Here is a 23118-nt window from a genome sequence, read left to right as displayed (position 1 = left end):
TCGATATTCTCTCAACCGACTGTTGTGCTGAGAAGAGGAAAACCGAATGTCTATAAATAGAAAGGGTCTTGACCCCTACACAACATCACAATTGAGATTGACAGTGTGAGCAACAAGGCCTTCAAAGCAAACCTCGAATAGCCCTAAATTTCTTCTTCCTTTTGTCTTCTACTTTCTTCTTCAACTCTGAAGTTTCATCCACCGCCTGCCGTCGGAGTAGTCCTGCCCAACAAAAACAAGCTAGCCCCGTCGGCCAAAATATGAGAGATTCTTGCTTAAGAATTAATGGCCGAAATATGAGAGAGAGAGAGTGGTTCTTGCTTAAGATTTAATTGACCCAAATATGAGAGAGAGAGAGACTTGCTTAAGAAATGAGTTTTGTTTCAAGTTTCGATCTGAATTGGATCTCATCATAAAGTTTCAAATCCATCTAGGCTTTGTTAGGGAGCCGGAGATGGGAGGAGATGAGAGTGAAGATGAAATTTAATGAGTATAATTAATATCACTTACCCTGTCAGGTGTTTGGGAAAACTGTTTGGGGCTATGAGAATGGTGTTGGGAGTGGAGATGAGCTATTTTCAACCATATCCTCACAAGGATGTTGTTGACCACTCTCATCATCCTTTTCATCTCATCTCCAATACCAGCTCCCAAACATAAGGACCTTTGTTACTAGATCTGCGAAAAAAGGCCAAACATATTGATTTTCATGTAAGAAAGAAGAATCAGTGGGGTTACACTTGTACCAATTTTTTTTCTCTATCTGATTTTGATGCAAATCTGAATAATCTGCATATATTTGTTCCAAATGTTTGCATTCTTGCTAATTTCTTATATATATATATATATATATATATATATATATGGTAATGCTTTAGTAATGGTGCCATTACATACAAACGAGTTTAGATCTCATATGCTCAAGTTGTGTTAGATCCAAACTGATCTCATGGATGATTAACGTGATCAAAATAGTGGGAACCAGCTTTTGGTCATGTTTTTTCAATGAAAAAACAAAATTTCATGACCTCAAAAAGTATCACATTATAGGGCGTTGATTTTATGATTTTTTTTGTTCTTTTCTCTTGAATCTAACCATACAAACGTGATTTACAAGCTTGGTTTTATAAGGATCAGTGCATCATCTTATTATGGTGCATAAAAAAGATTTTTAAGGCTTTAAAATCAATGGCATGCACATAATATTCATAAATATTGAAGCATCCAAAAATCATATTTTTCATAAAAAATACACAATTCATCTGCTGTTTTCTACTAAATTCACAATGTTGAACACATCTACATGGTTGGATTTTGTAAAAAAAGAGGTTGAAAATGCCCAATTCCCATGGTAGTTCTCATATTCTAGTTACTATATATATATATATATATATATATGCACGTGCACATATTCAAGAATCTTATTATCAAGAAAATCACCCCAAGATAAAAAAAAACTTGCAATAAATTAAAATATTTTCACTCCAAAAATGTCAAAAAATGATGGCATATATAAAAGTTAGAGGACACATACAAAAGTATAGAAAAAAAAGATAAAATGTCAATAAGTGCTTTTATTGTGGTAAATATCGTAATAAAGATGCAATATTTTTCAAAATAGATGATATTTTTAACATGTTACTTTTAAGAATCATATCAACCGGCCAAAATATCATCCATTGGTGACATAGAAAGGTATTTGACACACACACACACACACATATATATATATATATATATATATATATATATATATATATATACAGCAATGAGTTTTTTGCATTGGTAACTATGTACAACTAAAGATTGTGATTCTCAGATAGTTGTGGTAAAGTAGGGGCATGTAAACCTATGATGAGCCTGAAAACTTAAAAGCTGATTAAGTAAACTAAATGCTGAAAAATAGCTCTCTCTCTAAGTAAAACTAAATGCTGAACAACAACTCTCCCTCTCTCTTTGGGAACCAGAGGCTGCATGTGCCTGCATTCCCCTCCTTTTCCTTTAAATTCTTTTTTGTTTTCCTTCTTTTGTATGTCAACAACCAGAAGCCATTGATTGTGGACAAACACCAGAAAACAGATACTATAAGAGAGAGAGAGGTTTTAAGAATGAAACGACAATGACCAAATGGTAAGTTTGGTAGTGACTATTTTATCCATTTAAACGGAACACTTAAGATTAGAAAATTATGGTTCAACCTCAAGGAGTATATATATATAATGTGTAGCTTATATACTATTTATCCCCCAGGAATCATTACAACTCCTTTAAAAATGTATTTGAGTGTTTTGCTTAATTCAAACCAATAGATATGTCATCACTATTTCACTAAAAATCATGTTGTAGATTTAATCAATTTAATAAGAATTCTTTATCATATTTTTTTTTCAATTTAAAATGTTTTTTGTTGAGCTAAAAACAAAGCTAAACATAAAAAATATTTAAACTAATACATGTTTTCCACTAAATAAAGCATAAAGATCAACTGTAAAAAAAAAACATGTAAATATGTTTTTCAAAAGGGTCTAGGATGAATTGTGAGATAAATAGCATGCAAGTAACCCAAGGGGCTTCCCAACTCCCCGAGGTGCAGGGATAAGCCCTTGGAGTTTTACACCGACATGGACAGAGATCGTGCAAACAGAGCTTGTGCAGCTAAGTCTACGGGAACTAATATATATATATATATATATATATATATATATATATATATATATATATATATATATATATATATATATAAATGACATGTAAGCTGTACCTTGTAAAGGACAAAAGATAATCACATATCCTGCCATTGAAGGTGCTGTTCACCGGGTCTATCCAGGTCATCAGTACCTTTTTCTTTAAATGATTATTGTTGGTGCCCTCCCAAAGACTTAAAATCGTGATAATATCACCAATGTTGCCAGTATTGGTGTCGGCCGTGAATCGTTGGGCTGCATCAGGGACACACATACTCATCTGAATCATTTTGTATCGGCTCAAAAATAATAAAAAACTATTTAATATCAATACGTGTTCAAACCATTAAAATAATTTAAAATTAATATAAATTTTTTTGTATTATTTTTGCATTTATTTAAAAATTAGCTGAATCGTATCAAAATTCTGCTGATAAGATGCGCGGATACACACCGATACAACATTGATTATCACTTTAATATCGCAATAATATAGCGAGATATAAAAAGTAAGCGACATTTTTAAAATCTTGCAATACTCTCGGATTTATGACGTTTTGTGATAATCTCACGATAATATCACCAGATTTTAAAAAAACTGGGCGATATTTGTGACTATCGCACCAAGCCAAAGGCGGACAAAGACAAAACCATGCTATTATGTTGGGTTTACTGGACCCACCATATGTTTCAAAAGGTAAGTTATTGGTCTTGAAACAGTGTGATACTTTAAATTTTTTTTTTTTTGGTTTTTAACAGGAAAAAAAATAACAGAGCAGTTACTTTAGCGATATTATGCCGATGCAAACATAAATACCAAGAATTCGTCTATAAATGATAATATTGTCATATTTTAAAAACATTGTAGTATTTGCGCTTTTAAAACGATAACTAAAATATCGCGTTTCATATGATATTTTTAAAATATTGTTGATATTTGTTAGTATAATGGCCTGAAGAAAAGCCCATGTGCAATAATTGCATCTTGGACTAGTGGACTGGGGGTTGAAAGTGGGTCGGATATGAGTCGGGTCAGGGTTGACCTGATACCGATCCGATTCTTAATGAGTGGGTTCAGTTCTAGTTCTGGACCCAACTCAAAACAACATGGTAACAAGATTCCAGATCCAGGTATGATCTGACCCGACAGATCAGGCATATTGGTTTTCGTGTGAAATAGATAAAAAGAATCGGGTCTGACCCGTTTCTGAAAAAGTTCCGTAATCGGATTCCAACCCGAATCCGACGACTAAACCCGACTTTATTGTTCCGATTCCGGCCCGTATTCGAACATTTCAAAAAAAGAAAAAAAGAGGAGTAGGGGTATTTTGGACATTATAAACAAGGTCTCTCTCTCGAAATTCAAAATTCTTGTTTCGAAGGGCCGAAACGGTAAATTTTGAAAAGAGAGCGCGAAGTGTGGTTACCAGGGTTGGTTAGGAAGTGCAATTGGGTAACAGCTGGCAGCCAAACGGGAAACCCTGGTTAACTAACCGCGGTTAACGGCCAACGGCAAGCCCTCCTCCCCCTCCCTCCCGCCCGCCTATAAAAGGCGAAGCGATGAATGGCCTTGCAGCGACAGCATCTTTGAGGGATTAACCGGGAGGCGTCTTCGTAAACGCCTTTCTTCTTCCCCACATTTTCCTTCCTATTGTTCAAGCTTTCTGCCTTCTTTTCCCCTCCCTTCGACAAAGATGAGAGAGTGCATCTCGATTCACATCGGTCAGGCCGGCATCCAGGTCGGAAATGCGTGCTGGGAGCTTTACTGTCTCGAGCACGGCATTCAGGTGAACATCTCTGTCTCTCTGTGTACCGTTTTGTCTCTTTCATTGTTTTCGTCTCCTTTGAAGATCTTGTGGTACTAGTGTCGACTCTCGTCGGATCTAGTGTAGAATGAGTGTTCTATCTTGTTAGTATTTTTCTTTTTAACTTCAGATCCAGCATCGATTGTTCGTTTTATCATGATTGAAACTTTATTTTGTGAGATAGAGATGAATATCTCTTTCGATCTTGCCGTGCTAACGTCGGTTTTTGTCAGATCTAGTGCAGAATGATAGCTTTATCATCCTAGGGTTTGTTTCTGTCGGATCTATTGTCTCTAATGTTGGTTTTCGTTGGATCTAGTGCAGAATGAGATTTTTTATCATCTTAGAGTTTGTTTCTGTGAGATCTAGCGTTTAATATCGATTTTCGTTGGATCTAGTGCGCAATGAGAGTTTTATCATCTTAGGGTTTGTTTCTGTAAGATCTAGCGTTGGATGTCATCATGGAACTTTCGTGAGATCTAGGCATGGATCTACATAATGTTCATTTTCGGATTATGTTATTTGTTTGGTTTATTTGCTTCGTCATGTTGTATTTTAATTGTTTTAGATCTATGTGCCGGAATCGATCTTGTGTTCATCTAGTAACAAAATGCTATTATTTTTTTAAATTTGTGTTTCTTTCTCGTTCTAAGATGAGTCCTGCACGGGAATTGAATCTCACTATTATTCCTTATGATACTATTGATCTGTAATGAAAAGTAATTTTTTGTTGTCATTTTGTCGATTTCTCTTTCTAGGTTCAGATCCATGTATATGGGCGGGAGTTTTTTATATTCCTTGATCCGGCAAGCCGATTATATTGTCTTTTATGAAACTCCTTTTTCATTGACAACTCTGATCTTCCTATATCATTTGCCTAACTTTTTTTTAAAGTTTCTTATGTCTCTAACAACATGCATTTATTTTTGGAAAATTTTGAGTGTTGGGTCCACGCTGAAAGTAGGGAGTTTTGATCATTATAACATTCTTTCATGTAAATTCTGTTTTTCTAACTCGACACAGCTATGTGTTTCATGGGTTGGGTATGGGTGTAGAAATCGTTGTTTATTATTTTACCTTACACTATTAACTTATTCCTAGAGAATAGTGTAGATGCCTAATATATGATTTGAATCACTTAAATGTTGAGGGTCTTCTACATCAGTGTTATTTTAAACTTTCTTTTTCCTATGGGATATAGTGATTGTTGTTTGAATGCATCTTTTGATTTTGTTCTTTGTTCTATGGATTTGAACACATCTTTGAATTTTAGATTCTGTTCTTTGTCCTATGGTCTTGAAGTATCTTGGTTGAAGGGGATTGATCTGGTTTCCTCGGCGTATGTAGCATTGCTTCTACGCATGAACGCTTGTTTCATTATCGCATTTGTTCTACGCATGAACGCTTGTTTCCTCGGCGTATGTAGCATTGCTTCTACGCATCAATTATAAATTTCTGTGTCCTGCTGGACAGCCTGATGGACAAATGCCTGGTGATAAGACGGTTGGTGGTGGGGATGATGCATTCAACACCTTCTTCAGCGAGACTGGTGCTGGGAAACATGTTCCACGCGCAGTTTTTGTTGACTTGGAGCCTACTGTTATTGATGAAGTAAGGACTGGAACATACCGTCAGCTATTCCACCCAGAGCAACTCATCAGCGGCAAGGAAGATGCTGCCAACAACTTTGCGCGTGGTCATTATACCAGTGCGTATATATTGTTTCCGTGTCATTCTGTTCTTTATGAAGTTTTTATGTGTTCTAACTGCTCATTGATATGTTGATCCTTTTAGTTGGGAAGGAGATTGTGGACCTTTGCTTGGATCGCATCCGGAAGCTTGCTGACAATTGTACTGGTCTCCAAGGTTTCCTTGTCTTCAATGCTGTTGGTGGTGGTACGGGCTCAGGCCTTGGATCACTTCTCCTGGAACGTCTCTCTGTAGACTACGGAAAGAAATCCAAACTTGGTTTCACTGTTTACCCTTCCCCACAGGTCTCCACATCTGTTGTTGAGCCTTACAACAGTGTCCTCTCCACCCATTCTCTCCTTGAACACACCGATGTGGCTGTCCTGCTCGATAATGAAGCCATCTATGACATTTGCAGGCGCTCTCTTGACATTGAGCGACCCACCTACACCAACCTGAACCGTCTTGTCTCTCAGGTCATCTCTTCGTTGACAGCCTCTCTCCGATTTGATGGTGCACTCAATGTTGATGTCACAGAATTCCAGACCAACTTGGTTCCTTATCCTAGGATCCACTTCATGCTTTCCTCTTATGCTCCTGTGATCTCTGCAGAGAAGGCTTACCATGAGCAGCTCTCAGTCGCAGAGATCACTAACAGTGCTTTCGAGCCATCCTCCATGATGGCAAAGTGTGACCCTCGTCATGGGAAATACATGGCTTGCTGCCTCATGTACAGGGGAGACGTCGTCCCCAAAGATGTGAATGCAGCTGTGGCTACAATCAAGACTAAGAGGACCATCCAGTTTGTCGATTGGTGCCCCACTGGGTTCAAATGTGGCATTAACTACCAGCCACCAACGGTTGTTCCTGGTGGTGATCTTGCCAAGGTTCAGAGGGCTGTCTGTATGATCTCCAACTCTACTAGTGTTGCAGAGGTGTTTTCCCGCATTGACCACAAGTTTGATCTTATGTATGCTAAGCGTGCCTTTGTTCACTGGTATGTTGGTGAGGGTATGGAAGAGGGTGAGTTCTCTGAGGCTCGTGAAGATCTGGCTGCACTGGAGAAGGATTATGAAGAAGTTGGAGCTGAGTCTGCAGAAGGTGAAGAAGGTGATGAAGGAGACGAATACTGATCTGTGTTCTATGATCTTACTGCTGATGTTTCGGTTGCAATTTGGTTTGTTTGCTTGGTCTGTTCCCTCTATGTGTTTGATCCTCCGTCTCTGTTTTTTACTTGTTTTCTGAACGCTGTTGAAATTCTTAATATGGCAAGTGAACTGGGTAAGTTTTCTTTATGTGTCGATAGCTGTCTACGTTTCATATGATATCATGCTTGGGCAGTGGATGAATTGATTTTATAATTGCATCTTTTTATTTTCGTATAAAACCTTAAATCTATTGCATAATCTGTACGTCAAGAAAGCCTCTTAGGGCCCTTTTGATACATTCTCAAATTAATACGTTGCTTATTGGCACTGCTTTATATCATAAGGCAAGTTTCTTGGCCATCAAATCGAAACTTCCTCTGTGGTGGAGTTTTAAACGTGATATATAAACATCGTAAGCGATACGTTAACCTGTGTTCTAAGGAGAAATGCAAGTTGTGATTGTTCATCCCCCCACCTGTCACCAAGATCTAGAGTTAGTCTTGCTGCCTTTAACTGCCCACTTGTCACCAAGAGCTCGAGTCCTTGGGTTCTTACAATTGTTGATTAGTCTCTCAATCACGCCAATTGTGCGAACAAAACCTTTCCACTCTTTAAATGGCTGAATTGTTTTTATTAGAGAAGACTAAATGCATATTAGCGTGATTTTCTTTCGTTATGTAAAACTCTCAGGCCCTCGGTGATGGATTTTTTTAAAATCTTGCTGCTGCCTCTATGGATTTTTAAAATCTGTCAACTTTTTTCCGGTACGAATGGATTCATATATAAAAAACGGTAGGTCTCACTCGTCAGCATAGTACTTTTTTTATTGCGATGTTTTGATGTTTATTTATTTCATTCATGGCAAGAAAAAGATTAAATCAGGGTTCCAGCTCAGCACTTTTCCATTGTTTTTCTTTTTCTCATAATACAGCTGGGATATTCAGGGCACTTCTGTTTTACAAACAGCTTTTGTTCAACTGGCAGTTATTCCTACATGGCCATTTGCACAAATATCTCTTATCAGATGGTGGGAGCTCTGTTGGACTTTCCCATGTTACTTCATGAAACAAACGTGGGCTGGGGTCTTGTGTGACATATCAAATTAGTCTTTGTTTTACAGGCTATATTGCAGTACCACCATTTCCAACTTTTGCAAAATTTCTTTGGGATTTTTTTCAAATTTATTTTACAGGCTATATATTGCAGAAACAGTCTTTCCTTGTAAAATCATCTTTGTTTTTTTTTTGTCATTACTACAGATTGATCCTTTTGCGTTTTAATTTTTTTTTTATGAGAGAACGGAGAATAAGAGGCTTGGTCGTGCTGGGCTACGCTACGGTCGCTTCTCCTATGGCGTAAACCGTGGTGCACCCCTTGCACAAGGGGGGTGGTGCCCATGGGAATTGAACCTAGATCATGTATAGCAATTAAGCCCTATCTCACTACGCAAAACCCCTTGGGACTATTGATTGATCAAATATTAATCATGGTTAAATGGCCACACAAAATGACCATGCTATCTCTTTGTTAGAATAACATACACAGATCCAATCATCAGGTCTGGATCTGGATCCAAAAAAACTTAAAAGTCCAAAACAAACAAGAAGTCCTCTCCATTAAGGAGTCCTTTATGCTCTGTTTAAGAACTGCCTGTCTGTCGGAGGTAGTCAGAGAGTATAGTGAATGATGAAACTAGTTACCACATCAGTTTCTCTGCCGTAACAAACGAGCATCTGGATTTGCCAAATCCATGAACTATGGGGATTGCATAGCTAGCCTCGACTGCCATGTTTCCAAACAGAGCGCTGAGGTCTTCAAAAATAAAACTAATAGCTCTGGAATTTAAGGATGCATCTCACTGATTCTTGTAGCGGGCCAATAAATCAACCTTTGTTTTAACTGTTATTAGTTAAAACTCAAGTTCAGCAAAAGGCCACATTATATTTGAGCAGTTCCATTCCACAATAACCAGCCCGTTGTGACAGAAAGATGTTTAATAATCTAATAAATAATTGAGCTGCGCTATGGACAGGTTACTGATAAATTGTTGCAAAGGAATACCTGTAAAACAATTAGAAACACCCTACAACAATGCTAAGCACATTTATTTTCAAGTCCTTTTATATATTCAGTAGTTGTGCTTCTATCTACGATCGGCCATGCTTCTGCACAAGCTCATCCTCAACTTGCATTCTCTTCTTCATCAATAGGCCATATTTTGAGAAAAGTCTCTCATCACCAGCAGCAGCAGAAAGTTTACATCTGAGAGATGTTTTATCTAACTTATCCTTGTACAAGAATGAGAAGGGCACAAAAGACTGTTGCTTCTCACATAGCCATCCATGAGCTGCTCTCAAAGCTGCCCCTAATGAAGCAGAATCTACAAAACCAAAATGACATTCAGCATACATGAAATTTGGACGAGTAAGAAAGAAAACAGAAGCAAAAAATACATACTTGCACATCTGTGATTTGGGAAAAAAAGAAAACATGGCCTGACATGTACTCATGTTCCAGTTAACTCACAACCAGTTTTGCTTGATTTTTCTTTTTTTACAAATTGCACTTATCATTTATATTTTGAAATGCAAAAAACATGGAGAGAATAGGAAGAACAGCCTTATTGCTCATACAGAGAACAGGCCAGGTATGGGTCTATTGTATTACATGAACAGATATTGATCTGGAACAAGAGCATAAAAATGATAGATATAAAAATCACAATATTATGATTATTATATGAGATAATCAAAGTATAATATGTATCTGTTACCTCCTATAGGGTAATTCGTTTAATTAGTTTCATAAGTAAACACTAATCATATTCTTTATAATCAGGTAGAGCATATAATTTCACTTTCAATTTCACTAATTTGAGTATTCTCTTCATAATAGGTTCCATAAATTGGTTTGTTGCTTGTAATTGAGCATTTTTGAATTTTCAATGTTGAATATGAATAAAAAAGCCTTTGCTTTTTAGACAACTGGCTTTTAAAAGTTAACAAATTGTACATAAAAAAATTCACACAGAAAACAAATAATGACGTAATAATCACTATTTTTGAATGATTAGTCAAGGAATTGGCCAGCCAATTTTGACCATTTTTTCGATTAATCACAATAAACCAAGGAATTTGGCTCCTTATTAATTGTCAATGGAGAGGAGAGCTAATATGATTATTAAGATTAGCCATTAGTAACAAGTGAACAGAAAGTTAGGCGCCCTAAATTTTAAAGCAGTCAGGAAATTATCCAAATTATAAAGAGGCTGAGAGAAAACAAGAAAGGTTCATCATAAGTACAAAAAAGGAGATGATCACGAAATTACATACCTGGCCTTTGAACGGTATAAACATCACAACCAAAAATTGAGGCAATTGAATTACAAATGCATTCATTTGCAGATGCACCTCCAGGTGCTATTATCCTCTTAGGTGGTGCCGGCATTCCAAACCGCTCACCATGGGCCCTCATTGAGAGAAACTGGCCTTCAATTATGGCTCTGACCTTCAATGGAAATGGAAGATCAATATACACAGAAACTTATCATAGACTACAAATCAATCCATAGATAAAAACTTCACTAGATAATCCTCATGTATGACACATGAAAACAAGCTTACAAACCTCAGAAGGAGAATCAAACTCCTGAACTTCCCGCTCCTTTAACTCTTCAAAAGAGTCGCTTTCAAAGTTGTCGATAACGTAGCGATGACTACCAACTGTACAAAAATAGAAACTCGAGGTGCTTTAGAATAATATCAGAAACATGGCCTTACCAAAAACTTATTTCCCAAAGAATATTAGAACTCAAGAAAATTTACTAGAACTCATACAATATCCAAGAAGTGCTCACCTGGGAGAAGGGGTAAGATTTCATGCTCCTTGAAGTAGAACCCAAATTTTCCACCTAGTGCCATAGCAAAATTTGAGAATGAAGAATTTCATGAAATGAAAAATACATAATTCATAAAGATTATAACCAAAGGCATATAACAAAGATTCATGAAATAGAAGGCAAATAAACGTCCCTTAAGAGCTTGATTTAAAAAAAGTATAATTCAGAACAATCTTCCACGAACAATAAACACAATCAATAAACCAAGAAATGAAATAATAACCATTTAACATTATGACATGCCGCAGAACATATAGAAATGAAGGTCTAACACATACATGAACAATTTGACAGGCACATGCAAGTTTGCACAAGCGTGCACACAAACACACACACATAAATTAACATGGGAAAATAAATAGTAGGTGACTGAAATTACATAACAAGAAGACAACCAAGAATGCCATTCAGAACAATTAATCAAATACCATTTAGTGGTGGTGTCTGTTCTAAAAACTTATTGAAAACCTCCCATGAATGATTTGCACAACGGTTACGCACATCTGCAGCTTGCAATTACAATAGTTACTAATCCTGTGGGGTAAATAATTTATTTCAACAACTTAATTTTTATGAATTGAAAACCTAGAAAAGTAATACCTTCCCTTGTGAGAGATCCATTTTTGTAACATAACATTACCATGTAGCAATGTGGATCAACAGGATTAGCCAAGACATGCCCTTCTAGATGGGGATGTGGGCTACTTGTAATTCCAAACACCTGAAAGATGAATTTGATAAGATATTGAGATGCAAACTGAAGGCTTTGCACATTTCAATAGAGACAAAATATCACAAGAACAACAAAACGGGTGCTCGACTCACGGTATCACTTGTGCCAAGACTGATGGCAAGATCACCAGGATTGTTTAGAGTCAAACCTAGATTTGTCCATATGATCATTTAAGGGACACTGATGAACAAAAAAACAAGGCAAACAAGGTATGCCCCATTTAAGGGGTACTGATGAACAAAAAAACAATGGAAACAATGTATGCCTGAACAATCATCGATGAGTTCTATGTCACACAAACACTTCACTTAGCATGTGTATCCCGCATCGACACGATACGACACCTGGACACTTCATGGACACAACATGACACTTCATGGGCACAGTCAAGCCAGTTTCACACCGTCAGCATTGTGTCATTAACTTTGTCTACTATCTTTTATGATCTTATTTACTCATTTCATATTCACTTGAATTCTTTTTCTTTTAAAATTTATCATCAATTACATTACATTTCAATTTCAATTTCAATTTACTTTCATTATTTGATTTTCCTAATTAAAGCGATTTAAAAATTGTCTTACACATACATGCACACACACATACATCTATGTGTCTGTACAGCTATGTTCCTGTGTCCTAATCATTGAAAATTATCGAATCGTACCAAGCGAATCCGTATCGTGTCTTGTCCCCCGCATCCGCATCCATGTGACATAGTCGATGAAAGAGAGAGATGTAAAAATAGCCCACTTAGATGATGAGTAAGTAATTAAACTATTGCTTAGGAACTAAATAAGTTTATAAACAAAGATAAAAAAACTAGCAATTTTTCTTGATTTTGGAACTAGATAAAACATTTAGAAATTTATCAAAATAAAAGATAAGAAGGCAATTCATAGTAATAAAGACCAGGATAGATTCCCTATATTAAGATAAATACCAAGAAGTTTCTATCATATCAATCTACCCTGTGTGATTCTTGTTGAAGCATATACTCGAGGGTGGGTTCAATGTGCTCATCAGCGCCTGACCCGAAGATGTGGATCATCCAAGGCACATTAACTGAAGTTTGAAACCAAACTTTTCAGGAGGATAGATGGAGAGATTAAGGTGAGATCCAATGTAAATCCAACATTTTGTTCACTCATGGGATCTGGACGGTTCAGGGGGGCACACCATGGCTCCTCTCTTCTCAAGGCTCTAATAGCTCTAAATAAATCAAATACATGCATTAAGATACGAAAGCTTCTTATTCTACAACAACGAAAGCACCTTTTCATTCTTTTATATGCTAGGGGATTCTGCTTGAAAAAGAAAATGTCCCATACTAATGAATTCGAAGAACACCATGCATTGATGGGTGGTGAGGACCCATATTGACAATGAGGTCTTTTCTTGCGTCTGGTACAATCATATGTTTTTCTTCTCCGATCCATATTCATTATTCCATGAATTCCTGAAAATGAAAAGAGGTTCATAAAAATTCAAGATATAATGAACTGAATAATTCAAACAAATTTCCAAATTAACCAATCTTTGGTTCCTGAATATGACATTCTACCGCTGAGTTATATCACTTCCCTGCCCCCATCGAGAAATAGAACTGACTAATCCTAAGTCAATGAGTCAAGAAACTCAATTCTACTATTCCTGAACAACCCAGAGCCGAGCATAATGGGATAATGGGAAAAATCAGATTCCATTGTCAACTGCTCCTATCGAAGGATTACGGATCCGAACCATAGCACATGGTTTCATAAAATCCATACGATTTTGCTGATCTAAATCAAGCAGATTTTACATGAAGAAAATCTAGTTCAACATGTTCTATTCGATACTAGTAGGAGAAGAACCCAACTCGAGAAACAAGTGGGATATTTCTTTGCAAAAATTATGCTCAATTTCATGTGTGGCAATTCCACCAAGATCTCTTCATTAGTTGGGGGAAGAATCATCACGAATCAGATTTTTTGAGGAACTTCTCAATTTATCATTATACCTCTAGAACTAGAAAGAACTACAACCCCTATCTTGCCTGAAATCCTAGGAATTCATTGAGAGTTGGAATAGATTCACAGACGCCATTGTATCACGTGTGTCGCCCAGGACATAAGGGGCATAATGACTTGATGTCATCCTCACCTTCCTCCGGCTTATCACCGTCAATTCACGATAATGAATTGATTTGATAGATCAGATATTGTTATTCATGATATTATAGTCTGATTTAGTATCATCAGGATTCAAAGTTTGGTTTCAAACTCCGATTCAAACAGGAATATGCCATGCTAATGTGCCTTGGATGATCCACATCTCTAAGTCAGGTGTTGATGAGCACATTGAACTATCCATGCGGTTGAGAGCCCTCACAGCCCAGGTACAACGATGCAATTATCAGGGGTGTGCTCTAACATTGAGCTAATAGCCCAAACAAGATTTCCAAATAAGAACATCCATGCACAAACAGATAAACTATTCATACCAAAAGGATTATATCCGTTAATTATAACCATATATAATCTCTTAACCATCCCATCAAATAAGTGGAAGATTCATTAAATTGCAAAACATTACCCTGCCATAATATGATATGCTTCCAATGCCAATAGAAGGTAACCCATCCAATGGTATTTAACATCCAAAAAACTGCCAAATAAAATGTGTCCCAAGCCAAAATATCACAAGTACCACCTCGTCCTGGACCATCGCAATCTACTTTGATTCTTGAATAATCCACATCACTTCTACTTCTATTCTAACAAAAGATTCCCTTTTCATGCAGAAAAGACCCGTATCAATAATTATGATATTACATATGGACAATTCCTCCATGTCTCGTTCATCCACAACAAGATATTTTCTTTGTGTGTCGGTAAAAAAATGTTTTTTTGGAGAGAGATACTATTTCACCAATTGAGTCACAGGTATCTAAAGTGTACCTAAAAGAAGTTGTTTTCATAATTGGCATATATTTGGTTAAACCACCCATAAGATCCATATTCTGGCTCTTAGCTGGAGAATACCCAACAATGGGTTCCATGGAATGAATGATTGATCTAGATCCTAAACACAATAATGCTTTAGAATAAGCATGAGTGATCAAATGGAATAAAATGGCTCGATAAGAACCTATACCCGAAGCTAACATAATGTATCCTGATTGAGACATCGTGGAATAAGCTAAACTTCTTTTAATATCTCTTTGAGCAAGAGCCAAGGTAGCTCCAAAAAGACTTAACTAAACGGAAAAAGACCTAAACTAAATTGAGTTTTTTGCCCTGTCAATGGATAAGAATCTACTTCAACCGATATGCCCTTAGGCACGACTATACATAACATAGAAATAACACTTGGAAAGGGTGGACAATTAGGGTAAATCGGCCACATTAAGATTACCATCTCGAGAGGTTCGTTTGATATCCAAAAACTGCTCAACAACAGTCGAACAAGTGGGTAATATTGGAGTGAACCAGAAAAGTTTGGGCAGAGCCGGATCTAAATGTTGGCTAGGTAAGTGTTTTGTAGTAAGAGGAGTAGTTATGAACCCTGTAGACCATCCCCATGGAAGTGATGAAGGGAGAGCACTGATTGGTAGAAAAAAACCCACAACTCCTTGGGGTTATCCCTCTTTTGGAAAATTCCAACTATTTTTTATTCATCATTCAAGAAGTTACTTTTTTATTCATCATTCAAGAAGTTAATTGTTCCATAGATCCTATATCTATCTATATGAAGAAGAAATCATGTAAGGAAGGGGATTCTTGTTTGTCCAAATGGTACTTCGAACTTGAAACGAGCATTTTGAAGTTATCAAATTATGAAAAGTCAGTATCAATTTATGTCGAATTGCTCCACGTATAGTTCCTCGAACCACATTTTCCAAGCGAACCAAAGCCAATCCGAATTGATTCTGTAACAAATCCGCCAAGTTGTTCCCATAGCTTCTCCTCTATTAATGTCGAGGTCTGAATTCTGGAATGGAGCTTCTAATTCAATCCGTCCTTGAGTCAATCTCCTCTGTCTCTATCGACTCAACGCTCTTTATGTTTTTACTGTGAAATCCATCTAAATTATGGATGAATTGAATTATATTTATTTATTATAGTATTGATGCCTTATCACATTGCCCTTTCTGAGATGATTCGTATATAAATCACATATTATATATGTAGAATGTAGATTCAAATAGCACTCCCATTCTATCTCTTTGCTCCACCCATCCATTCATATTTTGATGAATCCAAAATAATCCAATGTTAATAACTTAATTGTAATTGCTCTAATTCATAGGTCTCTCTTTAATTAAGTTAATAACTTTCATAATTATAATGAGAAATCAAGTTAGATTTTAGTATTGATTAAGTAGTAGAACTAATTAATTTTACTATTGTGAAAGAGTGGCTTTTCAAGTCCGCTGTCAAATCCCAGGGCTCAACCCTGGACAGGCAGTGAAAACTACCAAGCTGGAGTACGATAAGGGCAAAGGGAATTTCCAGTGGAGCGGTGAAATGCGTAAAGATCGAAAAGAACACCAACGGTGAAAGCACTTTGTTGGGCCGACACTGACACTGAGAGACGAAAGCTAGGAGAGTGAATGGGATTAGATACCCCAGTAGTCCCAGTAGTGCCACGCATATCAACCCACGTAGTGTTGTAGCTAACACGTTAGGTATCCCGCTTGGAAAGTACGTTCACAAGAATGAAACTCAAAGGAATTGACAGGGGCCTGCACAAGCGGTGGAACATGTGGTTTAATTTGATGCAAAGCAAAGACCCTTACCAGGGCTTGACATGTCGTGAATCCTCTTGAAAGAGAGGGGTGCCTTCGGGAACGCAGACATAGATGGTGCATGGCTATTGTCAGCTCATGCCGTAAGGTATTGGGTTAAGTCCAGCAACGAGCGCAACCCTCATGTTTAGTTGCCACCATTGAGTTTGGAACCCTGAACAGACTATAGGTCTAGCGGTTCTAGTATCGTCAATGATTGGTGAACTGACATATCCATTTGCGATAACTTTGGAAATATTACCCGAATGATACTTCTTTCTTGTATTTCAAATACTCCGTATAGTACCTAATAAGTTAGGTTTCTTTCCTCTCCCTCTATCTCTATCCCAAAGAGAGATTGTGTATTAGAAATCCTTTATTTTTGCAACCCAATCACTCTTCTGAACCAGAAATATATGATTAGATTAGGGGGTTTCCAAGTGCATGCCCAAGTACTTATAACTTCTTGGGTCGTAATTGCTATCTTATTAGGTTCAGTCGTTATAGCTGTTCAGAATCCACAAATTATTCTGATTGACGGTCATAATTTCTTTGAATATGTTCTTGAATTCATTTAAGATATGAGCAAAACTCAAATTGGAGAAGAACATGGTCCTTGGGTTCTTTTTATTGGAACTCTGTTCCTATTTATTTTCCGATCGCAACTTTGAATATGGAATTTAAAGGGATCAAACAAGAAATGATACTTTGAATCATATAACTATAATGAAATATATGATCAACCAACATTTATCGAATGCGAAAAAAGAGTCAGAAGAAATGGTTTGATCCTCTTATTTCTTAAACCGAGAGATCCATGAATCAGGATCTTAATGCATATAGATACAAAATGTACAATGCACCCTTGGAATGCTGTTGTGTATTCAACTCTTGTTGCAACTGCTACTATTGTTTTCTTGATCTACCCTATTGGTCAAGGAAGCTTCTCAGATGGTATGCCTCTAGGAATATCTGGTACTTTCAACTTCATGATTGTATTCCAGGCTAAACAGAACATCCTTATGCATCCATTTCACATGTTCAACGAATCCTTGAAAAGAATTTTTTTTTAGAAACATAAGGGAGGAATATGAATAATAAGATTCTCATAGATATATTTCTAAAATGAGGGAATGGCAAATTGCTCCAGTGGGTTGTTCGGCGTAATCGTAAGAAACAAGATCGACTCGACTCTCTCAAATTGTTTCTCATTATTAAGAAAAGGTAACAAAGATAAAATACGAGCTTGTTTTATAGGACCTCTAGATAAGATCCATAAATGACTTGTTTTGGGTAAGAAAAGAACATTACCGTATGTATATTCAGGTGCATGGTACACATCAGTACGTGAATTAGATCTCGCTAGGATTCGCCGTGGGGGAATTCAATTAGGGGTTGTGGAGGGGGCTGAAGATACTTTGTAGACAGACCATACTCGCGATAGGATTTCAGTGCTCAGCCAGTTATTCAACAGGTATAATATTGTTAGCAATAGAGGAGTGGTGACGTCCAATCCTCTATTGGATTAGGCCACCAAACTTAAAGACTTAAAATCAATCGCTTTGCTCCCTAACATCTGGCTGCATTTTCCAGCTGAAATGGAACATTACTACCAAAATCGCATTGTACATTCAAAATAGACCTAGGAAGACATGACCCGCTTGCACCTAAAATCTATATTTCTGCAAATATGTCACGTCTTTCTATTTATGGCTCCTATGGAGCTACATTGCAGCAAATCATCTTTTTCTACAGCATTGCTTCTATGATCTTAGAAGCACAGGACGCCATGGCCCAAACAAAAATAAAAAGACCTCTACCTCATAGTTCGATTGGACATGTAGGTTAAGGGCAGATCTCTCGATGGCATTCCTTCCCCGCTCTCTCTCACTTTGTCGTTAGAAAAAACCCTTTCCTTTTTTAACCCATTCATAAAACACTCAAAAAAAAAATTGAAAAGTCAAAAAGAAAAGTTTTTTCTTTTTAAAATTTCTAAAAGACATAAGACCTTTATGCCCACGTCCCAATCGACCCCCCCCCCCCCACACACACACACAGAGGAATATGCGCCTCTAGAAGATCTTTTATATTGTTCTCAATCCCAAAGTTAGTTCTATACATATGACCAGCAATGAGTCACTCGTACTACTCACTGCGCTCGCTATAGTCAATTAGTAGGTATACAGTCAAACACCTCTCATGTCTTTAATCTTTCCGCACTACAGAAATATATAGGTCAACCTCACTCCCGTTAGAAAAAATAGGATGGATCTCCGATAAATCTCATTCAGCTAGATACGGTAGATTAAGATGTAATGCTAAAAAAAGAGTTGACTGTTGAGCCGTATGAGGCAGGAAACTCGCAAGTACGGTTCTAAGGGAAGGAATTGACCTACCTATTCCGACCGGGAAGAAGAGGCACCAATAGAAATAAGATGGTGATTGTTTACATTATGGAAGAAACACATGTATATGTGATAGTAGATATTCAATAGTTATAGATGGACTACCCATGTATAGTTATCTGACCTAAAAACTCTTTTCCCTAATTCCACCAACCCAGCAATGGCTACATGCACACAAGAGATATAATATATCAAGCAATGAAACTCCATCCAACAAAATTCCCAAGCACCTCGACAAAATGCGATGCCATTTTTCCAATACATGCGACGAAAGTGCCTCAATCAAGTCCACGCAGCATGTACTTTACATACATATCTATCAATGCAATGACCATCTATCCAAAAACAATCAGTGCCTCTCTAAACCGATCCCCGCCATTATATCTTCATCTCCTTGAGGGATTTGATGAAACAATTCACATCCACCAGAAAAAAAAAAAACCCACATTTTAGCATACCCATCAAGCAAAGCAATAAGAAAAAAACGTGTGGGCTCTTAATTCCATCAAGCACGTTGTGGGCATCGACTAAATTTTCAGAAATGCCGTACTTAGGAACGAGGGAGCGAGAACAAAGACGACAGAACCAAAAACCAAAATGACAAAATGCCCATGAATTCCTCCAATGATTGAAATTCCACGTTTTCGGAGCTTATCATAGCAAAAGGAAAACAACCAAGAAAAGAATGGAAGAACACTTACTGAGTGGAACTATCGAACCCCAGAAAAAGACCGTCCTTCGGCAATGAAAAAGACGACTCCATCTCTCACAATCACCAATCTGGAGCAATTTTTCTTCTCCTTCTTTTTCCTTTTTCTTCTCCTCTCCCTTCTTTAATGGAGCCCAAGTGGATGAAGATAAACATCAAGAAGCAAATAAATGCATAATCATCGTACGTACGTTGATTAAAAACAGAAACAGCAACTGCCTACTTCAACGTCTATCTTGTGAAAAAAAAAAGTTCTCTTTGAGTGGATCGGATCGGATTTTGTTCCTGGCCCATTATAAGTCATCGGGTCCTGGTGTATGTGAGGTATCAGGTCAGGCTTTTAGTGGGTCCGGTTGGGATCAATCTATTGAATCTCGGGGTGGACCAGTATAGTGGTTTTGGTTGGGATCCACTCATCAAGCCTAAATCGGGTACAGGTTCATAATAGTTCGGGTTAGGTTCAACTCAAGCATGAAATAGTTGCTAATCAGATTGAACTTAAACTAGTTTGAAGTAGGGATATGAATGTTTTCAGATTCAGGCAGATATCCAACCGAATCAGATTCAATTAGTCAGATTCGGTAGAAGAAACAATTTCTGATTAATAATCGAATTCGGATTCAGTGATAGTATTACATCCAAATCCACGTCCGAATCAAAACTAAATCCAAATCTGACAAATATCTGAATCCAAATATATAGTCTATAATAAGAATAATATAATACAACATAATATCATGTTTGTAATTATAATTAAAAATTGTTATATATATTACATTATATTATGTTATCTTTATTTTTTTCCTTTTAAAAGCGGAAGTAGCGGTAGTGGAGGCAAAAAAATTTGATTCTTCGTTACAAATTCTTTAATGACATTCATGTCATCTATAGTCTTATAATGTCAAAATACTAACTTGCTTGATTGTGTTATTTACTTACATGACGTTATTATAAAATTCACCAAATATAAACACTCTCACAATGGCCGGCAAGAAACGCCTCCTAAGTCCGACCCTCTCTCTCTCTCTCTCAACGGCCACATATAAAAATAAAAGGAAAGTCATATTTACCTTAAATAATTACCACATAATAATGTATCTCTCTCTCTCTCTCTAGAATCGTCTCTCAGTGACCACATAAAAATAAAGCAAATCTCACATTTACTTTAATTAGTGAACTCTATTTCTCTACCACTCCCCTTTTAGTTGCTAAAAGAGAACCTTGCTTCTCTCTCTCTCTCAGATTTTTTTTAAGCACTGCCTTATGCACTACGATTCATGTTCCACCGTTATGTGTGGTTATCCCACATCAAAACTCTCCAATTTCGCTGTCTTAGGGCATGTTTGGAAGCGAGAAAGATTTTGAGAAAGTAATGCAAAATGGAAAAGTCATACGGATTTTCTGCCCCTTTCAAACTAGAGAAACTTTTTCTTTGAAGGAGTTTTTCTAAAAAGTATATTTTTTAATAGGAAACATTGAATGTTTCATACCAAGAGGAAATTTATTTTTACACTCCCCACCACCCCATCTCACCACAACCACCACCACCCACCACCCATCTCAGCTCAGGCAACTTTTTTTTTTATATTTTCCCACTTTGTTTTTCTCATGCTACACAAACAAGTTGGAAAACTTCTCATATCAAAACTTTCTTTTCCTATGAGTGTTTATCTCACTTCCAAACATGCCCTTAGATTTTTCAGTTTTTCATTTCATTTCCATGATTTCATCATTCTTGGTTTGCTCATATCAAAACTTTCTCCATTTGCATAGTCCTGGGTTACACGGTTGTCCATTTCATTTTCATGATTTCATCATTCTTGGCTTCCATCTCATTGCCTTCTTCAAGAATTCAGCACCCTTAATTAAACTGTGAACACTTGACGGTTGACAGATTTGATCTGGTGTGTTATACGTTTCAGGTATGTCTCGTCTTTTTCACATTGATCAACTATTACGTTTAAGTATGGCAGGCAAAGCCAGCGTAACTAAGTTTATGATCCAGGGGATGGTTTCTCTGTGTAAATCTAAAAAAAAAATTGATGAATCTATGAATCCATTAAAGTATGGCATAATGTCATGCACAAATGTAAAGCTTTATATGCTTTTCCTCTTATGGTTCATTTCTACAATAATTTTTAATCTTTATTTTCCTTTTCCATATAATGTATTGTTTGAGAGATAATGCTATGATATATATGCCTAAATTAGACCTAGTCTCTCGCCTAACAATGTTGGTAACATAATAATATAATGATAAATATTAATCTTACATCTTACACCCATTAAAGTTAGTGAATGTGCATGACTTATTTGCTTTATAAGAAATTCAAAAACTGTAGAAGATATCTTCCCATATAGAAATTCATTGGCTTTTTATTTCCCTTTAGCATCGACCTGTTTTTTAAGAATGTAATGCACATTAGATACGGAAAGAGGTTCCATACTTTAGTTAGGAAAAAGAGATTTCCTAATTTAAGGCATAAAAAAGGGTCTGCTTCTAGTTATGTTGATTGTGCCTTGAATGTTGACGCATACACATGAAATTAAAGATTTTGTCATATCAATGTTAATAAAATGGAATGAATAATAAATCAAGGCATGCTACCTACTCTCAAAAACACAAACTTTGCATATGTTAACCTTGTATATCTAAAAAAATAACTAGGAAACCTTTTTTAAAATGGTAGTAGGGTCGGTAAGTTGTATCATGACAATCATATTACACCTAATATCATAATGCCTCATACACCTGAGCAAAATAGTGTTGCTTAAAGACATAATTGAACCTCGATGGACATGACTCGATCTATGTTTGTATATATAATTTTTTCTAAGAAGTTTTGGGGAGAGGCAATTTGCACTGACATGTATACTTTAAATAAGGTCCTTTAAAAGTCTGTTAAGCAGGTGCCTTATAAGTTTTGGACACGTAAATAACCATATTTGATTCACCTATGAAAGTGGGGATCAGATTTACATGCCTTAATTTTTAGTCACTTAAAAGATGAGCTAGATAACAAAATATTAAGGTGTATTTTTGTTCAATATCCTGAAGGTTCAAAGGGTATAAATTATATCTCTGAAAAAAGTTTCATAAAGAGTAGGGATGTAGAATTCCTGAAAGATAAGAAATGAGAGTTTGATCCTAAAGATGATGATGTTCCATTTGACATCATAGATTATGTCATTGAGTGAACCGAAAAACTTTATATCATTCACATAGGATCAAGAGCTAGTTGTAGATAACGAGCAGTCTACACAACGTATAACTAG

At 36.6% G+C, this 23118-nt stretch overlaps 2 protein-coding genes across 2 annotated transcripts in view; one reads left to right on the top strand and one right to left on the bottom strand.

Annotated features, from left to right (window-relative positions):
* Nucleotides 1–4260: 4260 nt before the first annotated feature.
* On the top strand, nucleotides 4261–7471 carry LOC149835388 (tubulin alpha-1 chain). Its single transcript, XM_090008462.1, has 3 exons — nucleotides 4261–4471; nucleotides 5963–6197; nucleotides 6284–7471. The coding sequence occupies exons 1-3, from the start codon at nucleotides 4379–4381 to the stop codon at nucleotides 7309–7311; spliced, it is 1356 nt and encodes a 451-aa protein (XP_089864588.1). The 5' UTR covers nucleotides 4261–4378; the 3' UTR covers nucleotides 7312–7471.
* A 2002-nt stretch (nucleotides 7472–9473) lies between these two features.
* The window catches only part of LOC149835387 (xylulose kinase 2-like), a 30684-nt gene continuing 17039 nt past the window's right edge, over nucleotides 9474–23118 (bottom strand). The window contains exons 2-7 of the mRNA XM_090009576.1: nucleotides 12050–12105; nucleotides 11825–11945; nucleotides 11183–11236; nucleotides 10954–11048; nucleotides 10659–10833; nucleotides 9474–9706 (exon numbers count right to left, since the gene is read on the bottom strand). Of these exons, the coding sequence (XP_089865702.1) occupies nucleotides 9474–9706; nucleotides 10659–10833; nucleotides 10954–11048; nucleotides 11183–11236; nucleotides 11825–11945; nucleotides 12050–12105 (734 nt within the window). The remainder of the gene's footprint in view (nucleotides 9707–10658; nucleotides 10834–10953; nucleotides 11049–11182; nucleotides 11237–11824; nucleotides 11946–12049; nucleotides 12106–23118) is intronic.

The sequence above is a fragment of the Nuphar pumila genome, chromosome 6, assembly GCF_984573655.1.
Source record: "Nuphar pumila chromosome 6, dmNupPumi1.hap1.1, whole genome shotgun sequence".
NCBI lineage: Eukaryota > Viridiplantae > Streptophyta > Magnoliopsida > Nymphaeales > Nymphaeaceae > Nuphar > Nuphar pumila.
This window is presented reverse-complemented; position numbering and strand designations above follow the sequence as displayed.

Excerpts from the sequence above, each read along its gene's own strand:
- LOC149835388 (XM_090008462.1), top strand. The coding sequence starts at position 4,379 with ATGAGAGAGTGCATCTCGATTCACATCGGTCAGGCCGGCATCCAGGTC. Across the intron at positions 4,472-5,962 it reads GTCTCGAGCACGGCATTCAG|CCTGATGGACAAATGCCTGG; the intron begins GTGAACATCTCT and ends CCTGCTGGACAG. Across the intron at positions 6,198-6,283 it reads TGCGCGTGGTCATTATACCA|TTGGGAAGGAGATTGTGGAC; the intron begins GTGCGTATATAT and ends TGATCCTTTTAG.